The sequence below is a fragment of the Leishmania major genome, chromosome 6, assembly GCF_000002725.2.
Source record: "Leishmania major strain Friedlin complete genome, chromosome 6".
NCBI classification, from domain to species: domain Eukaryota; phylum Euglenozoa; class Kinetoplastea; order Trypanosomatida; family Trypanosomatidae; genus Leishmania; species Leishmania major.
Window position 1 is genome coordinate 461,679 of NC_007247.2, and position 13,179 is coordinate 474,857.

The following is a 13,179-nucleotide window of genomic DNA, read 5'->3' on the forward strand; positions in this document are numbered from 1 at the left end:
GCTTTCCTTCCATTCATCGCATGTCTCTCGGGGTCCACTCCGCTCAGGCCTCCGTCTGCGTGTCGTTCTGTGCACTGATGCGAGCATCAACCGCATGTGCTACCGTGCAGATATGCACGCAGACACCGGCACCACACCGTACACGCACCCAAACATAACGCTGTGTCAGGATGCCTCATCTAATGAGGAGACGGATGGGCTTCGATGATCGCAGCGCAACGGAGGAGAGTGGGGAGGGGGCGTCACAAGTGGAGCGCTCTGCCCCCACCCTGTTCGTGTCGTGGTCTCGTGAGCACCACCCGCCGCGGTCATCGTCACCACAGCCGCCTCACCGAACCGCATATACGCGGGCGTTTATGTGCACCCCACCTCTGTATACCTTTCACAGCATCGACGCTGGACGCACATACGTCATGACACTGTCGCCGCCGTTCTCTCACCCTTCCACGCCAACCCCCTCCCCGTTCATCTCTTCTGCGCCTCCTCGTGCTCCGAATACAGTGTGCGCCATCCTCACGAGCACGACAAGAAACAGCGCGGGAGAGTGGGAGCTCGGCACGCATCTGTGGCCCTCCCCCCTCCCCAACCCCAACCCCCCAGTCTCTCGCCACACACACACACACACACACACACACACACACACACGTACGCACACTTCTGTCCGTCTGCCTGTCTCTGCCGTCACGTTCTTTCCACTTTCTCCGCTGATGTCGCGCGTAGTAGTTGTGATGGCACTGGCGCTGTGCCTCGCCATAGCAGCCGTGCCTGCCGTCACCACCGTGCAGAGGGGTAGCTGCATCTTCCTCACCTCTCCGCCGTCGTACACGTTCATTGGCGGTGGGTTTCACATGCAACTCGCGCTTGAGTATCCTCTGCCGGCCAAGGACGTGCGCCTCAGCTTCGACCTCCCCAAGTCTTTCTTCATTGATGAGGCGGAGGCCGAGCAGCTCTACCGGATGGAGGTGCTCTCTGCCGACCCGATGACGCAGGGAACGGCCGCTGTCGTCGTGGCCGACGTGACGCGCGCCTACTCGTCGCTGCGCATGTCGTCCCAGTATGCTTTCGACATTGAGGCCCCCGTGTTCAAGGTCAACTACACGACAAACCATGTGGTGCTGACCTTCCAGCAGGTGGGCGGTGATGGCGCGGGCAGCGTGCTTGACGCGTACCTGGCGGAGGACGGTGCGCAGGCGCAGGTCCCATTCCGGGCGCGCCTCGTCATCCCGATACACTCCCGCTACGAAGTCCTGGACACCAAGATGCCCTTCTCACTGTTGCGCTTCATCACTGGTGAGGGTGCCTACGTGCGCCGGTGCTTGACGAGGGTGGACGTGGCCGGCCGTGGCGACCCGCGCTGCTCAGCAGGCACGTACCGCGCCAGCGCCGCTGTGACCACATCAGAGGAGAAACCACATTACAAGCACTGTGTCGACCTGCCCGTCGGTCTGCTGGCCGACCTTCCGTACGTGTACCACGTGCTTATGGGGCTCCTGGTGGCTGGCGCCGCCCTCCTTATCCTCGCTATTCGTTAGCTGAGCCGCATGTGTCTGCAAGCACAACCATCGGTGATTGTTGCGCGCGATACGCGATGGGACGTGCCCTTCCTCTGTCTGCACACTGGCCATTCTAGTACCGCTGTGTATCGCGTTCCCTAGTTGTCTTCGGCACACCACGCAACCGACCTCGCTGCACCATCAACTCTTTCACTGCACGTGTGCATTCCTGTGTCGGTTGGTGTCGTGCAGGTATGGAAGGGCACCGCTGCAGATGCGTGGGCGCGCGCACCTACGCGTGAAGGGTCGGCAGTGGTGGTGTCGGAGGTGGTGACACCACGGACATGCACGCACACACACGCTCTCTGTCTCTCTCGGTATGTCGCTGCTCGCGGCACCACCGCCTCCTCCGCTGTCTCTCACGCTGGCTTGGGCACGTTGCAGATGCACACGTAAATGGGTGCGGTGCCGCAAGGAGATGTGGCCCCCGCGCGCGCGCCAACGGTCGACGCACAGCCTGCCGTCGTGCGCTGCCTTTGTTATCTCCGGTTGTGCTGGCACTTCCTCTGCGCTGACCGACACCATCTGTGACGACTCCTGCCCCCTCCCATCCGCCGCCCCGCCCTCCAGCACCGACTACCCATTTTTCTCTCTCTGCCCATCCATTTGTGTGCGTGTGTGTGGTGTGTGTGTGTGTGTGTGTGTGTGTGTGTGTGTGTGCCGCTGAGACGACGCACGCGCTCGTCATCGTCCCTTTCCCTCTCGGCTTCCTCTCTCGTCGTCACAGAGGGCCACACGACCGCCCTTCACACAAGCGCTCGCTGCGCTGCCGCCACACAAGCACCCGGCGGTTGCCGTTTGCCTTCGCAGAGCGCCGGCTACACGAACACAATGAACGGCGCACTCACGCCGCGCCACGAGGTGCAGCTCTCGCACGCGCCAGCGCTGCTGTATAACAATCTGCAGCCGCACGTAGGTGGCGCGTACGTGTCCTACGCAACGAACTCCGCCGTGCATACGGTCCGGGCGTCGACAGGGGCTCCGTGCTTCGAGCCCCTTCACTTTCCATGTGATCAAGTACAACACCTCGCCGCCTTGCAAGATGACGCAGAGCAGAACATCATCGTCGTAGTTGTCCTGTCCGCCTGCATGGCCGTCATTGTTGTGAACGGGCGGCAGGTACACGTGCTACCAGAAAAGGGCGGTGACACGGCGCTCACCTGCGCAGCTGTGGCGCGTGTGCCCGGAAAGGACGAGATGGTTGTGGCGGTCGGCGCATCAAACGGAATCCCGCTGTGCAGCCGGTGCACCCTCGGCGGGCACCCGGTGGCGTCCGTGGAGGTCACTGCGCCAGTGCAAGCGCATGCACAGCGCAGCATCACGGCCTTGGATCTCGAAGCCATGGGAGAGGGGTCGCGTGTCGAGATGGCATCGGGCGACGCCGGCGGCCACGTCGTTCTCTGGGTTGACAACAATCCCACGCACACGATCCCACCCGAGAGCGATACCGACGCCGTCACGTGCGTGCGGCTGGTCTCCGTCAGCAACGCCGTCGCTGTGGCGTACGGTGGTGGACAAATCAAGCTCATTCAACGCAGCAGCGGCGCCGTCACCATCGCCATCCAAGCCCACTCCCGCTGGATCAACGCGATGGTATACAGCGCCGCCCTGCACTGGTTGGCGTCTGCCGCCGAGGACGGGCAGATATCGGTGTGGGATGTCACCTCCGTTGACCCGAATCGCGTCTGCATCGCGAGTGGTACCGTCACGGATGAGCTGCCCACCGGGCTGGCGTTCCTGAGCAACATGGGTGACCTTCTTGCTGCGTCGTACGATGTAGGCAAGCTTCGATGTTTTCCTCTCCCCGGCCAGAGGCGCTAGCGTGGCCCGCACAGGTAACGGGCTCCCCCAGGTGCTTGCAGGAGGGCGACGCGGCCGCATCTGTGAAACCAACAACGAAGCGGCGCAAGACCAGCGACAAATGGAAGAGGAGAACAAAACACAGGGAGATGCACGCGCGGAGAGCGCGGATATCGATGCGGCGATGTAGCCGCAGCCCGGCTGTCGCGGGGGGTGGGGGTGGGGAGGGCGGCGGCGAAGCGTTCTACGCGTTTCGTGCCGCTCACACTCTGCAGAGCAACTGCATCGTGGCCTCGGGCAATGCACAGGAGTACCATACCGAGCAACAAATCCGCCTCCTGGACTGTCATACGCACCTGCAACTCTGCACCTCTTCTCGACTCTTCCTCTTCTCCTCGGTGCTGCCGCTGTGCTCAGCAGACGACTCATCTCTGCCGCTTCTCTACCGTGCATCGATGTCGCTGACGGACATCGAGGAGGCCGAGACAGTGGAGCTGCTCTCCGAGGACAGCTGCTCAACTATGTCCGCCTCTTCTGAGGATGTCGGGGCCACCACGGTCGATACGTCCCTGCCGCTGACCGCTAACGCAACTGAGGAACAGCTGCGTCGCCGCATGCTGCACGAGTGTGCCTGTATTCCAGAGCTTAGGCCACAGCCCGCGTGGCTCGAGGAGAGCGGCGCCGCAGGCGACGGACCGTCCGCATCAACGACGGAGATGAACTGGGATGTCGCGCACGCTGACCATCTCGTTGTTGCTGTGCGGTGGCGGGTGGCGCCCACGTCACCCGGCACAGGGTGCCCCTCACTTCACACAACCCCGTGGGTGCCGTATGCGGTGCCCCTCGCAAAGGTCATCGCTTCCCGGACAATGGCCGCGACGGACACAGCGAGCACCGTCACGAGCACTACCAGCAGCAGCGGCGGTGGCAGCAGCGCGACAGTGCAGCCCCTCGGCTCCGTGCAGCTGCCCCTAGGACGCTCGATGTTCCTCCTCGCTGCACAGCGTTCCTCTCTCGTTCCACGCGCGTGGGACAGCGGCGTTGCAGCAGAGAGCCTTGTCAACGTGGCTGCCTCCATCTCACGCGCGCAGTGTACACTGCACCTCCACTACGCGGCAGCGAAGACACCGCAGGCGCCATCCTCGCTGCGAACCCGTCCCGTGTGTCGCTCCTTCGATGTGTTTGCGATCTCCCCAACCACGGCGCTCCTCGGCATCGCCTTGCAGCCACACCAGCGCTACCACATCAAACGGAAGCGGGGTACCGGCAAGTCCGCCCACGCCTCGGAGGACCAACCATGCGATGCGAACGGCGTCCTCACCTTGCGAGTGGGACCATACTGCCACGTGGATGTGGCGTTGGACGAGTTGCCTTCCGAGCCTCGTGTCAGCGGCAGTGCCGGCACGTGCCCCTCCATCACTATCAACACATACAATGGTCGTCATGCGCACACCACGCGGAGTGGTCAGACGCAAGACAGCCCGGCAGTGCACCGCACGTCGGCATGTCGGAGTGGCGTTGCACGCGAACCACCCGCGGCGGCGATGCAGCTGCAGCACGGCTCGACAGCATCCCTCATCACCGGCGACAGCACCGCTGTCTTGGCGACGCTGTCTGAGATGTCGGACCACGTCGCGCTGAGCGAGACCAGTGGGCATGAGCACGACGGCCCTGTCGTCGCCGGGAGCCAGGAGGTGGCCGCCGCGCCGTCGCACACGTCCATCACAGGGTCTCTGAAGCGGCGGCGGCCAGCTGCAGCTCGAGGGCGCGCTGCAGAAGCGGTGGTCCGGCGAGTCGGCAACGCGGAAGCTGCGGAGGGGGGCGATGTTGACGAGGCAGACGCCGCCGTGTCGCACTCCGTCACCACGACGCCCAGTGAGATTGTTCTCTTCACGACAGGGATGCGGCTCAGCGACGCGGAGGAGAAGACGCTGAAGGAGCTCGGTGCCCTCGTGAACCCGCATTTGCGTTTGGCACGCTACGCCCGCGTCCTTGCAGCGCAGCGGCCGCTCGTGCGCAGTGTGAAGCTGCTCACCGTTCTGCCCTACGTCCAAGATGTGGTGCATCAGAGCTGGCTCGACGCGGTCCTGCGCACCCGCAGCCTCGACCTCCCGCTGGAGGGATTCGCCTACAAGGAGCGGAAACTTGCCGGCAGCATCGAGAGCGAGAACAGCTTCGACCTGCGTGAAACGATGCGCAAGGCCCCGACAGAGCGCCAGCGGCTCTTCGCGCAGCAGCACTTCTGGGTGCACAAGTCCGCGACCCCGCAGGAGCCGCCGATGAACGATCTGAAGACGGTGGTGGCGGCCTCGGGCGGCATCATCACGCGGTGCGTTCTCGACGCAGACGTCCTCGTTCTGCCCAAGCACAAGCCCACCCTGTCGTGTTGGCGTGGTATCGCGCAGCAGCTCGGCGGAACCGGCAGGGCGTCGACCTCGTCCGCGTCCGCGTCAACGACTCCGACGCTCGCACAGCGCAAGCAAGCCGGCGTCTTGTTTGTGGTGCCAGACGACATCTTCAAGTGTGTGCTGCAGCAGCGCCGTCTCTCCGCCTCCTCCGTCACTCTTCCATGGCAGCTCCTGACGGAGGCCGCCGCCGCTAGAGGCACAACCGGCGCAGCCAGAGTTGGCCGACGCCCCTCTCAGCCAACACGGAAGACGCCGCGCGCGTCCACGACGCAGCGGTCTCCACGTCGTAAATCGTGCAAGCGCTCGCAGTAGGGGTCGGGCCCCACGAGGCGGGTATCAGAGCATGCGTATAGGTATGAGTTTGTGCATAGACGCAGCCCAACATCGATAACGTCGCGGACGCGACCACAACGAGAGCGGTGAGGAGGGGGCACCGTCTATCCAGACCTCAATGCCCCCTCCCTTCCCCACCCGCATCCGCGGCAACCACGGCCGTGCTGATGTATGGGGTGGTGCGTACGTCGGCGTCATCGGCGAGCGTGAAAACGTGCGCTAAACGAAAAGTGAGCGACACACCCGCACGCCCGCACACATGACAGTGGACCTGACAACTCCAACTGGTGCCTCTCCCCTCCATCCTTCCCTCGCCCTCGATGTGTTTCGCGATGCCAGCCGCTCCGCCGCCGTCTTGCGCGTATTTGGAGGTCTCCGTGGCACACGAAAAAGTGGAGAGGCCACCGCACGCAGGTAGACACACATGTCTCTCAGGCAGCTTCCGCCGGCACCTCACGGCATGCGTCGCGGTCTCTCCGTTGCGCTGTGCACCTCTATCACACTCGGATGCACAACGTCCGTACACCACGGCTGTTGTATCCACCGCCTGTGCGAAGCGCCCGTAGGCCCGTCGAGCACAAATACCAACTTGGCAGTCGCGCCAGCTGTCGGTGGCGCCGCGCCGCGCTCGACATCCACGGCATGCTCTTCACCGCTCTTCTGGTTTGAACTGGATCGGCTTCCACCGCAACTGCAACGCGAGTTCGACGTCGACGCGAACCAACGCGCTCTCCGCCATCTGTGGCGCCCCACACGCGCGGGCACCGACACTGATGGCGCCTCAGCAGCCCCGTTCAACCTGCCCGTGACGCCATCCAGTGTTCACCCGGTCGTCTGGCGCTGCACCCACTGCCAGTCGCAGTGGTCCGCCCGACCCTCGGACCGCACAAACCCCCAACTCGCTGATGCGCACCGATGTCCGCGTTGCTACGGCGGCCAACGTTTACCCTCTGGATCGCTCGACACCCCAGCCGCGCCAGATGCTGGAGCACAGCCGGGACCGTCCTCTCGGCCGTCCACCGCTGCCACCGGCGTCGGCTTCTTGTGTGACGCCTACCCTTTACTCGCTGCGCAGTGGGACCCGCTGCGCAACCAACTCCTGCAGAATCAGGTGCTCCAGTCTGTGACGGAGGTGCACACGTCTTCAGCCTCCAAGGTGTGGTGGCGCTGCCCGCTTTGCTCGTCCTCATGGCTGGAATCTGTATCGAGTCGGGTGTCGCGATACAGTCTCGCCGTGCAGTGTCACTCTACGCACTCGAAGCCAAGCCTTTCAAGCACGGGCACCACCCCTGGTAACGACCCTGACAGGCCCACTGGCGAGCTCGTGCTTCTCTGTCCGTCGTGTGAGCGTCGCGGCGCGAGTTCCAGTAGCGCCATGAACCCCGCCAGCCCGCGACGCTGGCTGGCTGATGACGCTCTGCTCCTCGGCGAAGCGCTCCTGCGTCCACATCAAGACCCGCAGCGAGTCTCGCTGACAAGCGAAACAATGCTCCAGTGGCGGTGCCGCAGCTGCCAGTTCGAGTACGCCGCCACGGTAGCGAACCGTTTTCTTCGTCATGAGCGGTGCCCGCAGTGCTCTGGGAGGACGAAGTCCGTGCACAACCTGCTGGTGGTGCAGCGGCCGGATGTGGTGAGGGAGGTGAGCAAGCACATCTCACGTACGCGGCTGCGCTACATCACCATCCACGACGACGTCGAGCTCCCCTTTGTGTGTCGCACCTGTTACGCGCCGTACCGCATGACAGCGCGTGCCCGCTGCGCCGTGCCGCGTGGTGTACCGGCGTGCTCTAAGTGCTTCCTGACGAGCTCACAAGTACTCACCGAGGCCCAGCAACAGCACCAGCACGGAGGCGCCAAGGCGCTCTCGGCCCGCGCGCGGCGACGAGTGCGCCAGAGGGCACTGCAACTCAGCCGCAGTCACCGCCATCGGGAGCGGCTCGCTGCCACGGTGAATGAGCTCAGCCACCACGACAACGCCTTGAAGGACTGAAGGCACGGACACGTCCGTCTCCCTGCGTCTCTGTCTTCGCGTAACACGTGGTGCGTGACAATACAGCGGAAATTTCCCTAGACCTCATTGCCGTTGATGGATGTAAGCGGGAGGGCAGAGGGCGCATCGCCGACCATGTCCCGACTTCCACACCGGCAACCGAGGCTAAGACACCCTTCTCCTGTGTGTGTGTGTGCCCCTTGTAATTTCTCGGACACCATGATGATGCATGACTGGCTAAAAGCGACATGCAAGAACCTCTCCACCCACTCGCCCCTGTCTCGCAGCTGCGACATCTTCGCCACCTCCATCTGCACCTACTCCACTCCTCTCCCGACCACCTCCTCCTCCTCCTCCTCCTCCTGCCAACCTTCCTCGCCACACCTTCGGCGCGCCCACCCCCACCCCTCCACCCGGATTAGGGCAGAGGGCCACATCAGTCAGCGCCGTCTTCGCCTTCGCATTACCTTTGTGCCGGGGCCCATTCCCTGTGCCTCTGTCTCGCTCCTACATACCACCCTCTCCCGCCTGCCATCACCATGGATGTGGATGTGGCCTACGCCGAGTCCGTGCCGCGCTACGTCGATCTTGCGCTGTTTCTCTGCGGTGAGGCTCTGCGGCTCATCAAGGATGAGCTCCGCCAGCACGCAGCGGCAGCGGCACCACTCTACGCTTGGCACCTTCACAAGGTGTGCTTCCTGCACGCTCTGCCGAACGATGGAGACGCCTGCGTCGACGGTGCCGCGGCGGAGGACGACGCTAACCGAGCAGCAGCAGCAGCAGCGGCGGCGGCGCGATCAGGGTACACGGGTCCATCGAGTGCCGCCCCGTCGCTCGGCCAAATAGATGAAGAGACCACCTGGGACGTGGCACCGGCGCTGTCGGCTCAGAGCTCGAAGGAGATCAGCTTTCGGCGCGCCTATGCCCAGCTGCGCCGCCCGTGCGGCGTCGACTCATGGATGGGGTCGAAGGAGAAGCCGGATACACATGCTGCCCCAACAGCGGCCGGCGCCCCTACCAGAGAAGACGCTAGTCCCAGCCAAGTGGCAGGGCAGGTTCACCCGCGCTCACCACGCGAGGGGGAGCATAGGTGCGTCAGAGTCCAAGTGCCGCAGCCGTTGCACCGCCCCAGCGCGACACCCACCGACGTGGGGTTTGCCCTGCTATGCGACTTTCTGCAGACGGCCGCGCAAGCAGGAGGAGCACCGCTTATGCAGCGCCTCGCCGCCGTCCTGTGCAGCCTTGTGACTCGGCCAACAAAACGCGGAAGTGCCCCGGACGCGCACCTTTCGCGTATGAGGGAGCTGCCGTCATCGCCGACGATCACCGTCGCGCAGCTCTCGGACCTCTTCGACGAGGACCTCTTCGACGACGAGCTCAGTGCCGAGGCCGGCAACGCCACGCGCAGCTTTCACATATGGGTGAACTACGAGTGGGCCAGCGCATCGTTCGCGCGACAGACGCAGCTGGCGGCCGCCGTGACGAAGTGGCTGGCCGCCCTTCGCCGCTGCCGCGACGGGTCGCCGTCGGGGTGGTCACCAGCGCCAAAGCAGCGCTCCGCTGCATCGGCGCTGCCTCCCCCGCTGGCGTCGGCGGCTCCGATCAACGTGCGGTGGATGCAAGCGGCACTTGAGGGCGTCTTCGAGGGTCACGCATGCACGCGTGCAATGCTGATGGAGCTGTCGTTGACGCAGCGCACACCGCACCTCACCGACAATGCGCTTGCCAAGTTGCTCGCTCTCCAAGGACCACCGACGTCAGCGATGATGGCGCGATCTGAGCTCAGCAATCGCGGCACGCAGCCGATCCTCATGTGCATCACCAGCGGCATGCTTCTCTACGCACAATACTACATTTCCTTTCGTTCTCTGGCAGTCGCGCGGCAGTGCGCGCGCGTCGCACTGCAGGTCGCTCAAGAAGTGCAGTCTAACGCGATTCTCGCCTTGGCCCACTACACCGCACACGTGGTCGCGACACATCAGGGCAGACCTGCCGACGCCGCGAACAGCATTTCGATTGCCCTCCAGCTGACGTTGCCTAACGGGTCCGGCCGCGGCAGTGGGCAGAGGGGCGACCCCGCAGACGAGTCGCTCTCGTCGCTGGCACCGACGCTGTCGGGCATGGATGCCCAAATGGCTAGCCTCGCCTTCGCCGGGGCGGCGCAGCTGCTCCTGTTTTTCCCCGGCGCGGTGGGCCCGGCGCTGCGCTCCATCCTTTCGACCGGGCAGCGCGGCGATAGCGGAGGCGTCGGGAATGGCGGTGCGGAGGCGCAGCACACGGGAGGAGCGGAAGACGGTCGTTTTGCGGAGCCGAGCGACCTCGTCGCGAAGCAGAGCGGCGCTGTGACGGTGCAAACCGTCGCGCAGTCGATTCGCCACGCGCTGCTGCGCGCTCATGTGGCGCTGCTGCAAGCGTCGCCGTTGGAGGGACGATGGATCGGCGTAGTGGCGAGTCTGCAGCGAGAGACGCTGCTGCTCATCGGAGCAATGTACGGCATGGTATCGTCGCCGCTAGTCATCACGACGACGACGCTCCGCCAACTTCTAGAGGAGGTGAAAGAAGAGACCTCGACCGCATCGCCGGTGTACAGTCACTACCAGAGCCGCACGCTGCTGTGGGAGGTGCTGCGGCACGCCGCACACCACGCCTTGGCCCTGCAAGAGGGTTTCCTCGCACCTGTGAAGCATGCTGAAAACGACGCTGGCGCTGACGCTGCTGCGAGCGACGCGCTTCATTGCCTGCACTCGGCTCTGACAGCTGTTGGCGACCACTACGGCGCCTCAGCATCAGCCGCGGCCAACGAGATCGTCTTCTTCTCGTCCGTAGTCCGCTACTGCGCCGGGTGCCGACTTTACGCGGACGGCTACGTTGCCGCCGCCTACGATGTGTGGTCGAGGCTGGCAGGGGCACTGAATCCCAGTGCCTGCACCAGTGACATGGACGGGGGGCAAGACCGGCGGCATCGCGCGGACGAAAAGCCCGCCGACGCCGATGCGTCGGCGAACCACGCCGGCTCTCTGAAGGAGACGAACGAGGCACACTTTTGGCCCCCGGATCATCTGCTCCTGTACGCCCTGGTGCAGCGCCGGCGTGCGCAGGCGGCAGCGTTCCTTGACTACATCGCGGTGCCTCACCGGCTGCAGCAGGAGCTGCTCGCCATCTCCTCGCGGTATGCCTTTTCCTTTGGTGTTCTCACCGCGCAGCTTATGGAGGCGCAGGTGCACCAACAGCACGGCCGCTTCAGTGCCTCGCTGAGCGTGGCGCGCGATGTGGAGAGAGCGGCGACACGCATCGGATACCCGAGCCTATGTGAAGCGGCGCGTGCACTCCAAGTGACGGCCTACGGCAACAGCGGCTGCTGGAGAGAGGCGCAGCGCACCCTGGCGCGGTGCCGCCCCACCACCGCAGCCCAGCGCACCGTTTTCCTGCTACAACAGTATGCGGCGCATCTGGAGCCGCTGCTGCTCCAAAATCCAGGGTCAACAGGAATGGTGGAGTGCCTGACACGCAGTTGGGTTGCCCTGCTCGTGCGGGAGGGTATCGTGACGGCGCAGACCATGCGCGACGATGGCGACTTGCGCGTCTGCGCGACCGCTTTCGGGATATCTGCAGTCGATGAGTTGTGCGTGTACAGCTCCCTGCAGCGAGCCTGTGCACTGCTGGGCTGTCGCACCAACACCATCGCAAACCAAGCGGCCAACTGTCTGGAGACGCTCAGCGCACGGCAGCAGTGCCCTGCGCCTGACGTGTGCATCCATGGGAGCTGCGAGGAGATCTGCCGAAGCGACCTTTACGGTGGCCGGCCATGCGATGTGCGGAAAGCGATGTGGCAGAGGTAGACGGCGGCGTCGCCGTCGCTAAGCGATCCCGCCTTGCCCTCCGCTGTGGCGGCGCGTGCCGGCGAAGATGTGCGTGCTGTCGAAGGCGGCGTTGGTTCCAGCGCCATAGCGCTTCGCTGTTGCACACATACACACCTCCGTTGACGCGGTTGTTTCAGGAAGAAGACAAAAGGAACGACATTACGTCAGCGAGAGGGCGTGCGTGCGTAGGCGTGTGCAGCGCACGATCCTTTCCCCATGCTGGCGCGCTCGCGCATCTCTCTGCTTGGCCTCCCTCGTAGGCAATTGGGTGTGCCGTGGCGAACCTACAGCACATGTGGGCGCCTACTCCTGCACATGCTTCACCCGCCGCCGCCCCCGGACATCCAAGTGATGGCATCCCCCCTCCTACCTCCTCATGCATCTCTCCTTCTCAGGTGATCAGAGGCCGGCATGTTGCGCAGAGCTTGCCATGTCTCTGCTAAGCTGCATCAACTCCATCTTCTCCCTATCTCGTCTTTGTTGTTCTCGCTGTCGGCCTCTCGGTCGTCACGGCCTGTGCGGGGCCGCGTGCACACGGACAGCAGCCTTGTCGACCCACTCGCTTCTACCCCGCCCCCTCTACTCCCCGCACCTGCAGACGTGCACTCGCACGCGACCACCAGCCACATATAATGGAGCAGGGTGCCTTTAACGATGTCGCCAAGAAGGCGCTGGAGTTCCGCAACCGGTACTACAAGATGCTTGATGATCCGCAGGACCGCCTGAACGTGGCAGGCCTGTACGCCCCCGATGTGCCCATGGTGTGCGAGTGGAACGGGCACCCACTCTCCACGGTCGATGACGTGCGCAACTACATCAGTGCTCTGCCGAAGACGTCGCACCAGGTCGACATGGTGGACGCACAGCCGCTGCCCGACAACCAAGATGGCGACTCCTTCCTGCTTACTGTCCACGGCATCGTCACATACAACGACGAGCACCGCCGAGAGTTTTACCAGCGCATGGTCATCCGTCGCTTCGAGCAGCGTTACTACATACTGAACGACTACTACCGCTGGCTAAGTGAACGCTCGCAGTGAGTAGTGAAAGGAACGAGGAGCAGCAAAGTATGCTGCTCCGTGGCTCGTCAACTCGAGTTGCTGGGTCCGTCTTTCACCGTTTGGCCCTTGCCGCCCCCCCCCCCCCGACACACACACACGTGCACACAGTTATCCAGAGAGAGATAGCATATGTGTGTGTGTGTGTGTGTGCGAAACTCTTTAAACGAACTAAGT

At 63.9% G+C, this 13,179-nt stretch overlaps 6 protein-coding genes across 6 annotated transcripts; all 6 read left to right on the forward strand.

The window, feature by feature from the left end:
• Positions 1–707: 707 nt before the first annotated feature.
• Positions 708–1,532, forward strand: LMJF_06_1120 (conserved hypothetical protein; the record flags this gene model as incomplete). Its single annotated transcript, XM_001680832.1, has 1 exon — positions 708–1,532. The coding sequence occupies one exon, from the start codon at positions 708–710 to the stop codon at positions 1,530–1,532; it is 825 nt and encodes a 274-aa protein (XP_001680884.1).
• Positions 1,533–2,384: 852 nt separating this feature from the next.
• On the forward strand, positions 2,385–3,374 carry LMJF_06_1130 (conserved hypothetical protein; the record flags this gene model as incomplete). Its single annotated transcript, XM_001680833.1, has 1 exon — positions 2,385–3,374. The coding sequence occupies one exon, from the start codon at positions 2,385–2,387 to the stop codon at positions 3,372–3,374; it is 990 nt and encodes a 329-aa protein (XP_001680885.1).
• Positions 3,375–3,529: 155 nt separating this feature from the next.
• On the forward strand, positions 3,530–6,073 carry LMJF_06_1140 (conserved hypothetical protein; the record flags this gene model as incomplete). Its single annotated transcript, XM_001680834.1, has 1 exon — positions 3,530–6,073. The coding sequence occupies one exon, from the start codon at positions 3,530–3,532 to the stop codon at positions 6,071–6,073; it is 2,544 nt and encodes an 847-aa protein (XP_001680886.1).
• A 481-nt stretch (positions 6,074–6,554) lies between these two features.
• On the forward strand, positions 6,555–8,084 carry LMJF_06_1150 (conserved hypothetical protein; the record flags this gene model as incomplete). The annotated part of the gene is made up of 1 exon (XM_001680835.1): positions 6,555–8,084. The coding sequence occupies one exon, from the start codon at positions 6,555–6,557 to the stop codon at positions 8,082–8,084; it is 1,530 nt and encodes a 509-aa protein (XP_001680887.1).
• Positions 8,085–8,623: 539 nt separating this feature from the next.
• LMJF_06_1160 (conserved hypothetical protein) lies at positions 8,624–11,923 on the forward strand (the record flags this gene model as incomplete). The annotated part of the gene is made up of 1 exon (XM_001680836.1): positions 8,624–11,923. The coding sequence occupies one exon, from the start codon at positions 8,624–8,626 to the stop codon at positions 11,921–11,923; it is 3,300 nt and encodes a 1,099-aa protein (XP_001680888.1).
• Positions 11,924–12,576: 653 nt separating this feature from the next.
• On the forward strand, positions 12,577–12,984 carry LMJF_06_1170 (putative nuclear transport factor 2 protein (NFT2); the record flags this gene model as incomplete). The annotated part of the gene is made up of 1 exon (XM_001680837.1): positions 12,577–12,984. The coding sequence occupies one exon, from the start codon at positions 12,577–12,579 to the stop codon at positions 12,982–12,984; it is 408 nt and encodes a 135-aa protein (XP_001680889.1).
• Between the last annotated feature and the right edge of the window lie 195 nt (positions 12,985–13,179).